We start from the raw sequence: 13,109 nt of genomic DNA, 5'->3' as shown, positions 1-13,109 counted from the left end.
CTCATGAAGGCAACTGGGATAAAAGGGGGTGGGTCGAGAGCCCAGAAGGAGCCCCTGTGAAGCCATGAGGAACTGCACAGCAGAGAGGAGCTGCATGGTAGAAAACCAGCCATGAAGGTATGGACTTTAAGAATATCATAACAAGAGTATGGGACTCTAGAAATATGAAATACAATAAGATAACAACAACAATTGGTGACCCCGACATGATAGAGGTATGCAGCCTGAAGAGCTGTGGAAAATAAGGATAGCCTGAGAGCTGTAGCAGCCTGAAGAGCTGTGGAAGAAAAGGCAGCCTAGAACTGCAGAAAGAACATAGCTATTGAATCTTAAAGAGCTGTGCTGGATTATGGCCCTTGAGTCAAGAAGCTGTGTGTGTTGTACATGAGCTTTGAGCCATGGGGGAATGTGTGTATTGTACTTGTGTGGTGTATGGGGCCTTTGAGTCTTGGGATAAAACATGTATTGTAAAGGAAATGAATATATTGTACTTGAATATTGATATTGTATTTGAATACATCTGTTAGTAACAGAAAAAAGGGGAAATGTAGTGAGAGTCCTATGTATTGGATAAGTGGGTCCTAGTTGCTCTAAATGAGCCACAGCTGTAAAGTCCTTAGTTGGGCAGCAGCTGTGGCTTGCAAAGATAGCTGGGATAAAAGGGGGTGGGTCGAGAGCCCAGAAGGAGCCCCTGTGAAGCCATGAGGAACAGCAGAGCAGAGAGGAGCTGTATGGTAGAAAACCAGCTAGAAGGTATGGACTTTAAGAATATCATAACAATATATGGGACTCCAGAAATATGAAATACAATAAGATGACAACAACACAGATCCAAGGGTCAGAGCAGAGCCCACTAGCTCAATAGAAGGGGTCCAAAGAGGAGTTTTTAGGGTTTAAAATGTAACACAGTATGGTGATGTAATGATTTTTACAGGCTGTATGTAAATGCTATAGGATTTGTATCTTGTACTAGATTGGTTAGTGAGAAATAGAATATTCAACACAGAAGAAGATTTATTGTATTGTAACGGGAACCTTACTCTCTTATGCTCTTCCCCTCTTATTCTCTTACCCTCTCACCCTCTCTACCCCTCTCTTCTCTCGGGCCTGCTCCGAGCTGTGCCTGGCAGCTCCCAGCAGGGCCCTGCACCCAGGCCCTTTGCAATAAACCACAAGTTTCATGACCTGGCTGCAGAGCTGTCTCATCTCCGTCTGTCCCGACCGTACTACCCCCGATGCTCCTACAAACGCGCTCATCCCTTGTTTTCCCCAAACCAGGATTTCCCATTGCCAAGGCCTGGGAAGCTGCGAAGAAGAGGAAGATGCCCCGGGACACTGAGGCAGGTGAGGAGGAAGTCAGTGCCCCTTTCCCCTCTGTGCTGCTCCATCTCCCAGCCTAGCACAGCCCGGCTGCAGCTCAGCTCTGGGGGGATCTCCTTGCCCTTGCCTGTGGCATGGAGGCAAATCCCATCCTGTCCTTGTCCTTCCTCCCCCAGAGCAGGAGCTGAGCATGGAGAGCAGGGAGGACAAATGCCCGCGGCAGAACCTGGTGGAAGAGGCCGTTTTGAGCAGCTCCACGGTGCAGGAAGCCAACGGGGAGGAAAAGCCCCGGAGATGCCACACGAGGAGGGGCTGCAAACGCAGCCGGCAGGGATCTGAGGGGGAAAGAGCCAGCCTGGGCCGGGAAGGCGGCCGGAGATGGAGCCAGAGCTTGGAGCTGGTGCTCCATGAGCAGCTCCATGATGGGGAGAAGCCCCACACGTGCGTGGAGTGTGGGAAGAGCTTCAGGTGGATCTCCAACCTGATCAGGCACCAGAGGATCCACACTGGGGAACGGCCCTACGAGTGTGGGGAGTGTGGGAAGAGCTTCAGCGTGAGCTCCAGCCTGATCAGCCACCAGAGGATCCACACTGGGGAGAAGCCCTATGAGTGTGGGGAGTGTGGGAAGAGCTTCAGCGTGAGCTCCAGCCTGATCAGCCACCAGATGATCCACACTGGGGAACGGCCCTACGAGTGTGAGGAGTGTGGGAAGAGCTTCAGCGTGAGCTCCAGGCTGATCAGGCACCAGCGGATCCACACTGGAGAGAAGTCCTATGAGTGTTCCAAGTGTGGGAAGTGCTTCAGCTGGAGCTCCAGCCTGAACCAGCACCAGAGGATCCACACTGGGGAGCGGCCCTACGAGTGTGGGGAGTGTGGGAAGAGCTTCAGCCAGAGTTCCCACCTGATCAACCACCAGAGGACCCACACTGGAGAAAGGCCGTACAAGTGCTCCGAGTGTGGGATGTGCTTCAGCCAGAGCTCCGGCCTGATCACGCACCAGAGGACCCACACTAGGGAGAGGCCCCATGAGTGTTCCAAGTGTGGGAAGAGGTTTAAGACCAGCTCCATTCTCCTCCGGCACTATCGGATTCACAGAGAGGAGAGGCCCTTCCAATGCCCCGACTGTGGGAAGGGATTCAAGCACAACTCCACCCTCATCAACCACCGGCGCATCCACACTGGGGAGAGGCCCTACGAGTGTGATAAATGCAGGAAGAGGTTTCCGACCAGCTCCAGTGTCCTCCTGCACTATCGGATTCACACAGAGGAGAGGCCCTTCCGCTGTCCCGACTGTGGGAAGGGATTCAAGTACAACTGCAACCTCATCACCCACCGGCGCATCCACACTGGGGAGCGGCCCTACGAGTGTCCCCAGTGTGGGAAGAGCTTCTCCAGCAGCTCTAGCTTGACCCAACACCAACGGAGGCACCGGTAAGGGAAGCCCTGTGAGTGCCCCGAGTGCGGGCAGAACTTCGTGCACTGCTCCAGCTCCATCCCCCACTGGAGGAGGCACTTTGGGCACAGCCCAGGTGAGCCACATTCCCTGTGATCCATGTTGAGAACATACCTGGCTGCTTTGCCTTTTAATTTCACCTTAATTTTTCTCTATTCTCCATCTCTTTGCACTGCAAAAGCCAAGAGGAATGGATCTGTCACCTCCAAACCACTCAAATCCCAGTGAAAACAGCTCAATCTTACCCCAAAAAGAGCTCAAACCCACCTCAAAAAACTCAATCCCATGCCAAACTCACTCAATTCCGCAACCACCAGGCTGAGATGAGGTTGGGAAATGATTTAGAGTCGTGGGGTCCCAATTAGAGTGGTGAGATGGAGATTGTGTGGGGCTGGGTGTGTGGGATATATTTGACAGCAAATAAAACTCTGAGACTTACTGATTTCTCTCGCGTTCATGTTCAGTCTGTTGCAGTTCTGTTTGCAGAGTGCCGCCTTCTCAGCTCATTGTCTGTGTCCCTTTTCTCTCCTACCTCTCTTCGCCTGCTCCATTTCTCTCTCAGTGTCTCCCTGGACCCAGGCACCACCAGAGACCCTCCCTATATTTAATTGCCTCAGGGACCACCCAATACTCTCCCCTGATTTATTGCCCCAGTGCCCACCAAAGACCCTCCCCTGATTTAATTGACCCCTGCCACCAAAGACCCTCCCCTGATTTAGTTGACCTTTCCCTGTTTTAATTCACCTTCCCCTGATTTAATTGATTCCTGCCCTGATTTAATTGACCCTTGCCCTGATTTAGATGACCCCTCTGTCCCCACAGACCCTCCCCTGATTATTTATTATTTTATTTCCCAATTATTATTTCAATTCCCAGTCCCAGGAGCTGAAGTCCTGAAGGCTGGCAGGGAAATGTCTCTGTAAGATTTTGCTCCATTTCCCTTCAAGGGCAGGAACATCTTTTCCTGGCTGGAAGCTGGAATTCCAGACTTTTGGAATGTGTGCAGGGCAGTACAGACTGGGATCAAACATGGACTGGGATCAAACATGGACTGGGATCAAATAGGGATTAAAATCAAGTATGGACTGGGATATACTGGACTGGGATCAAATCAGGGCTGTGATCAATTTTGGACTAGGATCAATTTGGACTGGGATCAAATATGGACTAGGGTAAGGTATGGACAGGAATTAAATATGGACTGGGATCAAATATGGATTGGGATCAAATGGACTGGGTTCCTACAGACTGGGATAAACTGGACTGAGATTATATAGATGTCGTGGTTTGAGAGGAAGTTAGTTTTCTGGGATATGAAGTGGTCAGGCCAGTAGGTGCTCACATTTGAATACTGGCACCTGGTTTGGCCACTGGGGACATTGGATACACCTCTGAGAACACAGGGGTTAAAAAGCAGAGCACTCCCGGGGGGAAGCTCTCTTGGGTTCCAACGAGGGAAGCAGGTCGGGCCTCCCCTGCCCAGCTCCTGGCTGGTTTGGGTCTGGGTGAGGTAGGCCTGGCCCGAGGATGGAAGGGTGGAAGAGCCCTGAGGGGCATCGGGCAGCCACACCTGCCCCCCAGGACACAGAGAGAGACGGAGCGCCTGTGCCCCCGTGAAATTTGATATCCTGTGCTGGCAGCACAGCCCGGCTGGCGGAGAAGGGCGGCTGGCGGAGAAGGGCGGAGAAGGGCGGGGGGATGCAGCGAGAAGGGGCCTGGCAGCTGTGGGAGCTTTGGGCGGGTAGAGCCCGAGCTTTTAACCCTTTTTTGGACAAGGAAAACTTTGCAGAACATTAACCTTTCCTAGAAGAGAGATAAGAGATGAAATGGAGGAAGGAAATGTGCAAGTGTGAAGGTCTGGGCAAATGAAAGATGTCGGGAGAGTAGAGAAGAATCTTAGGTGGGAAGAGATGATGGAGTGGCCTTAGCTGGACTTTTCCTGTATGGCCATGGACAGAACCATGTTTCCTGTGACACAGAGACTGCATCCAGAGGAAGGCAATGGCTCAGAGCCAAGAGGGTTCAGTGTTGGTACCCCTGGGCCCCAGGGGGTGAAATTTGGGGGGCACAGGTGTCCCAAAGGTAAGACTGTGCCCTTTTTGGAACGGGACAAAGCATCCTTAAAAGGACAACCCTAGAAGCAGCTCTGGTCCATGTGCAGTGGTGAGAGCACTGGGCTGGAAGGAAGATGGCAGATGTTCTCCAGGCGGTGCCACGAGTGACGTGGAAACACACGAGGTTTCAACGGTGTTTCCTGGGGAAGCCTGTGGCACAAGAAGGACTCCTCTCCCCTTGATGAACTGAGAATTGATTACCTAAAGGGTGGTGATGGACCGAGAATTGGTGATTTGTGGGATAGGTGTATTGGAAATTTGGTGGGAGGGGGAGGAAATGTTTTTGGAAAGTTTTCATTTTCCCTGTGTGTTTCTTGTTACTTAGAGTTGTAGTTTAGTTAATAAAGGTTTCTTTTCTTTATTTCTAAGTGGGGGCCTGCTTTGCTTATTCCTGGTCACATCTCACAGCAGACACCAGGGAGCATATATTTTATGGGGACACTGGCATTGTGCCAGCGTCAAACCGTGACACTTATGCTGCCAGTTGGCCTTTTCCCACCTCTCCAGCCATCCCCACAGAGCATTGGCTACCATCCATGAATCAGTGTAGAGGCAGAGCTTTGGCCATTTCTCTCCCTTAGCAATGTCCAGGGCCAGCTGAACAGCTTTGAGTTCTGTAAGTTGACTTGATCCATCTTCTCCTTCAGTAGCCTCTGCTACCTGTCATGTGGGGCTCCATACGGCTGCTTTCCACTTCTGGTCCATCCCTGCGATGTGACAGGAACAGTCAGTGAAAAGAGCGTAGTGCGTTTCCTCTGGGGGCAGTTGGTTATAGGGAGGAGCCTCTTCAGCCGGTGTCACTGGTTCTTGTGGCTCTTCATCAGTAAGTTCTCACCTTGCAGCCAGTTTGTAATTATCTCCAAAATCCCAGGGCGATTCAGGTTTCCAGTACGGGCACACTGTGGGATAAGAGCAATCTGTTTACTCCATGTAGCATCAGTGGTGTGGTGGGGGGTGGGAACCTTTCCTTTGAACATCCACCCCAGCACCGGTAGTCGGGGTGCCAGGAGGAGTTGTGCTTCCGTGGCAATCACCTCTGAGGCAACCTGGACTCCTTCACAGGCAGCCAAGATTTCCTTCTCTGTTGGAGTGTAGTTGGCTTCTCACCCTCTGTAGCTTCGACTCCAAAATCCCAGTGGTCGGCCTCGAGTCTCCCCAGGCACCTTCTGCCAAAGGCTCCAGGACAAGCCATGGTTCCCAGCTGCAGAGTAGAGCACGTTCTTCACCTCTGGTCCTGTCCTGACTGGGCCAAGGGCAACTGCATGAGCAATCTCCTGCTTGATCTGGGCAAAGGCTTGTTGCTGCTCAGGGCCCCAGTGGAACTCGTTCTTCTTGCAGGTGACCAGGTAAAGAGGGCTCATGATCTGACTGTACTCAGGAATGTGCATTCTCCAAAAGCCTGTGGCACCTAGGGAAGCTTGTGTTTCTTTCTTATTGGTGGGTGGAGACATCGCTGTGATCTTGTTGATTACGTCTGTAGGAATCTGATGCCATCCATTAATAAGGCCTCCGATCAGCCTTATCATGAAGCAGAGCCTTGGTGCTCAGGATCTCAGTCCCTGAGGAGGGAGCGGGTGCCCAAAGCCAGGTCAGGCCAATGCCGCGGGGCTACCTTTCTAGCAAGCCTGGTGATATTCAGCTCTATAGTGATTAGCAGCTCTTCGGACCTCATCTCTTTGCTTGCTGGGTAGTGGAGCCCCAGGCTTGAGGCAGCAGCAGACGGAGAGAGGAGAAGGAGAAGGCAGGAGGTGTTCCACAGAGAAGGCTTTATTTGGGGGTCCGCGAAGGGTCTCGGCTCTTCTCCTTCTGAGCTAGTAGGGTACAGCATGCTACTTTTATAGGCTTGGCAAGTATCCAGACTTGACCAATGGCAAGGGATTAGGGGGATCATAAAATGACCGATAGGTAAAGGCTACCATGGCATTGCCTTACATGGTTATAGAGACAGTTTATAGGGCAGATGTCCATGGAGTCAGGAAGCTTCCTTGCTGTTGTGTCAGCATTTCTTTTGTTAAATTCTCCATGGTGCTTTTGCTAAATGTATGGGGTTTACTACAGTCCGTCTTGCCACTTCCCTCCCAGGAACTGAATCTCACCAGCTGGTCCCTTTACCTTGACTTTTTAATGGCAAAACCAGCTCCCAGGAGGATTTGGATGATTTCCTTCCCTGTCTCAAACACTTCCGCAGTTGTGTTCCCCCACACAATGATGTCATCAATATACTGCAGATGTTCTGGAGCCTCACTCCTTTCCAGTGCAGTCTGGATCAGTCCATGGCAGATGGTGGGGCTGTGCTTCCACCCCTGGGGCAGTCGGTTCCAGGTGTACTGCACTCCCCTCCATGTGAAAGCAAACTGAGGCCTGCATTCTGCTGCAAGAGGACTGGAGAAAAATGCATTGGCAATGTCTATAGTGGCAAAGCACTTTGCTGCCTTGGACTCCAGCTCGTACTGGAGCTCTAATATGTCTGGCACGGCAGCGCTGGGTGGTGGAGTCACTTCATTCAATGCACGGTAGTCCACAGTCAATCTCCATTCTCCTTCAGATTTTCGCACAGGCCAAATGGGACTGTTGAAGGGTGAGTGGGTCTTGCTGACCACACCTTGGCTCTCCAGCTCTTGGATCATCTTTTGGATGGGGATCACAGCGTCTCGAGTGGTTCTATACTGTCGTCGATGCACTGTGGAAATGGCAATTGACACCTGTTGCTCTTCGCCCTTCAGAAGTCCTACTGCAGATGGGCTTTCTGACAGTCCAGGCAAGCTGTTCAACTGCTTGACACCCTCTGTCTCTACAGCAGCTATTCCAAATGTCCATCTGAGTCCCTTTGGGTCTTTGAAATAGCCACGTCGGAGGAAGTCTATACCTAAAATGCATGGGGCTTCTGGACCAGTCACAATAGGGTGTTTCTTCCATTCATTTCCAGTCAGGCTCACCTCAGCTTCCACCAAAGTAAAATCCTGTGATGCCCCTGTCACACCAGCAATAGAAACACACCCTGTCCCCACATGGAATCCTTCCGTAAGCCACGAAGTTCCTTCAGGGGAAAGGACTCAATATTTGCATCTGATCTTGCACCTGCTGCGTTGACTCCTGATTTTATGTCAGGAGGCATTGAGGTTCCTTCTCCTTCATCATCATCATCCTCGTCATCCACTGGTCAATTGGTCTTGTCCATGCATTTTCCACTTCTAGTACTGGCAACAACAGCCATTGGTTGAGGCTTATTTTCTGGTTTAGCTGCTGGCTTAGGCTCACTATCTGGTTTGGCTGCTGGCTTCGAGCCTGGGCTGTTGGCTGCAGCCTGAGTCACCGGGATAGCTGCTGATTTATCTCCCTGCCCCCCTGCCTCTGTCTGCTGCCCGACAGGATCTAGCAGTGAGCGATGAGCACAAGCCAGGGCCCAGCTCACTGCAATGACCTTCCTCTCCTTAGGCTCATCCTGGTACTTCTCTTTCAGATATTTCCCCACCTCAGCTGGGTTCTGAATTTGCTCATGGGGAAAATCTCAGACCATAGGGTCAGAGAATTCCTTCAGGATTTGGCCCATATCCTCCCATTTCCCACACCACTTAGGATTTTCCACACTGGGGTCTACTCCTGAGTCAGGGGTCTCATCAGCCTGTCTAGAAATCTCAGCCCTCATCCTAGAGAAGCAGCAGGCTGTGTAGAGGAAGGTTACCAGACTCAATACCAGAAAGATGGTTTCTTTAACATTTAGCGGAAACTCAACATCCTTCAATAGTGATGCAACAGATTCATAAGAGAAGAAGGAAAGCAAAGGCTGAAATGCCTGATCCCCTGCTGCTCCTCCTCTAACAAACTGGATGCATAACCGTAGCCATGAACCATTCATACCTGGAGCAGACCCCAGCATGTTTATAAACTTCTTGCAAATCATTGCCACCAAGCCCAGCAGGATAGCTATTCTGGTCATTGCCCCTCTGCTATAAAAACTACATATTAGGGACAATATAAAGCTATTTCTGGATAAGAAAATAAACCTAGGGACCACGGAGGTATTAAAATCTCAAAAAACCCTAGGGACCAGAAATGCATGCAAGCCTTCACCCCAACAGACATCATGAATTCAAAAAGCATAGCTATTAACTGCTTTATACAAACACAGAGTAATGGCAACCAAAATGCACTCAAAACAGGGTTTCTCCACTCTCTCTCAAGCCCCACGTATTGGGCGCCAAATTTTGTCCTGGTTTAGGGTAAATTTGGTAGAGAATCTCCAAAGGGGCCCCTCCAGAAAGCAAACCCACATGGCCCCTCCCCCCAACCGGTTTGGGAAGGATTCCTCCGAGAGAAGGGGAAAGAACCTGTTTATTTAACAGGCACAGCACCCCCAGCACACAGAATGAACAATACCGGATGACACCACTCTGAAAAAGGTGACAAATTCAGAAAGTCTCTCTCGGGGGTGGTTGCTCTGTTCTCAGTCCCTCCGGCGCTGGGGCAGCTGCTGTAGCCACAAGGTGCAAACTCTCGGTGTTCCCAGGTCCCAGTCTGGAGCAGGTTCGAGAAGGTTGAAAAAAGGAAAGGAGAAACAGTCCAGGAAGGAATTTGGACTGTTTAGCTAAACTAGCTAATGAGCAGGAGCAAAAACAAGCAGAAGTGAAGCAGAAGTAAGAGCCAGAGAGAGAGCAAAGCAAAAAGGCGAAAGCAGAACTGTGCGCTGCCCAGTCTCTGTGTCCTTGATAAGAAAAACCCAAACAAAACTTTCACATTACAGAGACAGTCTTAAAGGCACAGAACATATGAATGGGGATACAAGCATCATAACGTCACCCTAGGACACATGGGTGTCCTGAACAGTGTCATCCCATTGTTATCCTTTTGATACTAATTCTGTTTGGTTTTATTTTATCAGTAGTCCTATTCGTTATTAAGTGGAGCATGAAACAGCTGACAAGATTAATGTCTATAGTTAATGCACACAACTTGGCTGATGTACTCTACACTGTGGACATCCCCATGACATTTGACACAAGGCAATTATGAATGAAGCCTATGTGTTTTGGAATAATCCTTGATTTCCATTTATGATTTTGTGGAAATTACGTTCGATTTTTAGTGAATTGTTTTAGAAAATAATTTTTTAAAGTTAATGCTTGTATTAATATGGGTTGATTGCTTTTGCTTTTGATTATGTGTGACTGGTTTTAACCATTTAAATATTGTTTTAAAAGTAATATTGTTTTAATTAATCAACCATTTGTGAAAATTGTTATGATAATCAATATTATGTTTGTTTATTGTTTCCCTTTCCCCCTCCTTCTCCTATCCTTTGTTTTTCTTCTCTCACTCTCTTTTTCCTCTCTTTCTGACATCCCTATTTTTCCAGGTTATACTACCAATGTACAGCGAGTTCTGCAGATTCATCAATGATGCTCCAGAGTTCCGCTGATGAAGATCCCTCAAGACAATCGTGAGTCATGGGGTCATGTACGAGTCTGTACGGATTTTCCCTCATCTGCCTCATGATTGTCATTGGGGGACCACTGAAGAGAAGACCCCCCCTGTCTGAAATCTCTGGCTCCAAGGGAGAAAGTCATGTGCCTGAGACCTGAGAGCATTGCTAAGCCATTGTTCTCATAGGTGTTATTTGCTGTATACTACACTGAGCCCAATGACAAGAAAAAGTGGGCACCGTGCCCTTTTTGCAACAACAGCCTTGGAAGCTGTCCCACCTCTCGGCCTGGCTGGACTTCTTCTGAGTTTCAGGTGGTCCCCCCACAGAAGACCCTCACCTGTTTTACAACCACCGTGACAGACAGACTGAGATGGAAGGAGCCTCTCCATCAAGAACTGAGACATGGAACCCCCATGTGAAAAGGCCCCTCTGCTCCTTCCAAGGACTGGAACTGAAACCCCCAGCCAGTGTGGGGGAGGCAAGCTGACCAAAGCGAGATGTTTGCCTGCAGGTTGTGACCGCTGGACCAAGAAGACAATGGCTCTCATTTACTGCTGAGAGCGTGGACTACCTGTTACTTCTATTCCTTATTGTATCTGTATCCCCTCCCTTGCAATTGCCAATAGAGTTATCATAATAAAAACCTCTGAGTTAGCGAGAGACTTCAAGATCTCCCCGAGGTAACAGGTGGATCCTCGACTGGATTGAACCAAATGACATTGTCTCTACGTTTGGTAGCTCTATCCCCCCTCTCTTTGTCTCTCTCTCTCTTTTCTCTCTTCCTCTATCTTTTACTCTCCCTTAATCCCTCTATCGCATTTTGCTGTGGTCATTCAATAAAGGTGCATTTGTTTCAATTATCATTGCAAACCCCCCTGTTCCATGTCGGTTCTTTTTGCACCCTGAGATCAAATCCACGAACCACCATGAAACCCGTCCGTGAGGACGGATCGTGACACGCCCCCGAGGACCCCTCCCCGAATTCCCCCCCAAAGCCCCTCCAGCACCCCCAGACCCCGCTAAAATCCCCTCAAGTTCCCCCCAGACCCTCCCCAAATCCCTCCCAAACCCCCTCAAGACCCCTCCCCAAATTCCCCTCACGGCCCCTCCCGGACCCCTCACCTGTCCCTGTGCCTCCTCAGCAGCTCCCGGAGCCCCCCGTCCTCTCCCAGCGCCTCCCCCGCTCTCTCCAGCGCCTCCCACAGGACCCGCCCGAGCCCGGGACGGCTCCCGGGGGTCCCTGAGGGGGTCCCGGGGGCGGGGCGCCGCTCCATGCCTGGCCCCGGGGTGAGGGGGCGCTGCTTCCAGCTCGGCTCTGATTGGCTGGAGCAGCGTGGGGAGGGCGGGAGTTGCTGTGGGGAGATGCCTGGTGATTGGTTGGTTTCGTAGAGGGCATGGTGATTGACAGGAGATGGGCGGGGAAGGCGAGCGGTGATTTGTTGGATAGAGGCAAAGATGGCGGGAGTTGCTGAGGGGAGACGTGCAGTGATTGATTGGTTGGCTCAGGTGCGTGACAGGCGGGTGTGTCTGAGGGGAGGCGTGCGGTGATTGGTTGGATCGGGACACAGGGAGGCTGGTGTTCCTGAGGGGAGACACGCAGTGATTGGCTGGTTTGGGGCAGTACGTGCCGTGATTCGTTAATTTGGGAGATGAAGTGCAGTGATTGGATGGTTTGGGGCAGGGAACGCTGCTATTGGCTGGGAAAAGTCCGGGATTTTTAAGGGACATTCCAGTTTTTTTGGGGAAAAACTCTCAGATTTTTAAGGAAAAATTCCCGTTTTTTGCAGGAGAAACATTGCCGGATTTATTCACCCCACATGACCACAAATAACCAAAATAACCCCAAAATACTCAAAATAAACCCCAAATACCTCGAAAATAACCCAAACAATACCTAAAAGTCCCCCAAATAACCCAAAACAAATCCAAACAACCCCAAAATAACAAAATAAACCCCAAAATTAAACCCAAAAAACACCAATTGATTTCAAGTACATCTAAAAAACCCCATATACACCAACATTAACCCCAAGAACCCCAAATAATACCAAATAAGCCCAAATAAACCCAAACAAGCCCAAAGAAACCCAAATACTTCCAAATAAACCCAAATAATTCCATATAACCCCAGATAAACAGAAATAAACCAAATTAAACCCAAGATAAACCAAATGTAGTAAATCAATAACCCCAAACAAACCCCAAACAAACCCTAAATAAACTCAAGTAGACCCCAAGTAACCCCAGTTCCTCCCATCCCCACCCCAAAACAGATCCCGACCAATCAGAACGCACGGCACTGATGACGATCCACTTGCTGGGCACAAACTCAGAGCACTGGCCCTGCTCAGCGATTTTCAGCCAATCAGCGCCCAGCCCGAGTCTGACTCATCACTTGCCAGCCACAGACCAAGGCCTCTCACTGCGGTAAATACTCAGAGACCGTGCAGGGTAATTTCCAGCCAATCAGAGCGTGCCTCGCTGATGACTCATCAGTTGCCAGGGGCGGAATTTGGGGGGGGGGGGAAGGTGACCCTGGGGATGGATTGGAGACCCCAAATTAGTCTACAACGGGGTCGGGACCCCAAAATGGAGCAGGAGGGGCCTGGAGACCCCAGGAGGACCCTGAAGCCCCTAAAACCAAACACGGGAGAGGGGATTGGGGAAATGATTGAAAAGGGGAGGGAGAGTGGGAAAAAGAGGGGCGTGGGAACCCCAAATTAAGCTGGGATGGGTATGGGATCCAAAAACTGAGCTGGGAGGAGGATGGGACCCACCAAGTTGAGCTGGGAGTGGGTTG

The 13,109-nt window shown here is 50.3% G+C and overlaps 2 protein-coding genes across 2 annotated transcripts in view; both read left to right on the top strand.

Moving 5' to 3' along the window:
* Nucleotides 1–13,109, top strand: part of LOC134432715 (uncharacterized) — a 321,669-nt gene that overhangs the window by 146,201 nt on the left and 162,359 nt on the right. The gene's annotated exons all lie outside the window — the stretch shown is intronic.
* On the top strand, nt 1,625–3,215 carry LOC134432811 (zinc finger protein 239-like; the record flags this gene model as incomplete). Its single annotated transcript, XM_063181724.1, has 1 exon — nt 1,625–3,215. A coding segment is annotated over one exon (1,131 nt), but the record flags the coding sequence as incomplete, so codon positions are not given.

This window comes from Melospiza melodia, assembly GCF_035770615.1.
Source record: "Melospiza melodia melodia isolate bMelMel2 chromosome 7 unlocalized genomic scaffold, bMelMel2.pri SUPER_7_unloc_1, whole genome shotgun sequence".
Classification (NCBI taxonomy): Eukaryota; Metazoa; Chordata; class Aves; order Passeriformes; family Passerellidae; genus Melospiza; species Melospiza melodia.
Note: the sequence above shows the minus strand (reverse complement) of the source record. Positions and strands in the feature narration are given on the sequence as shown.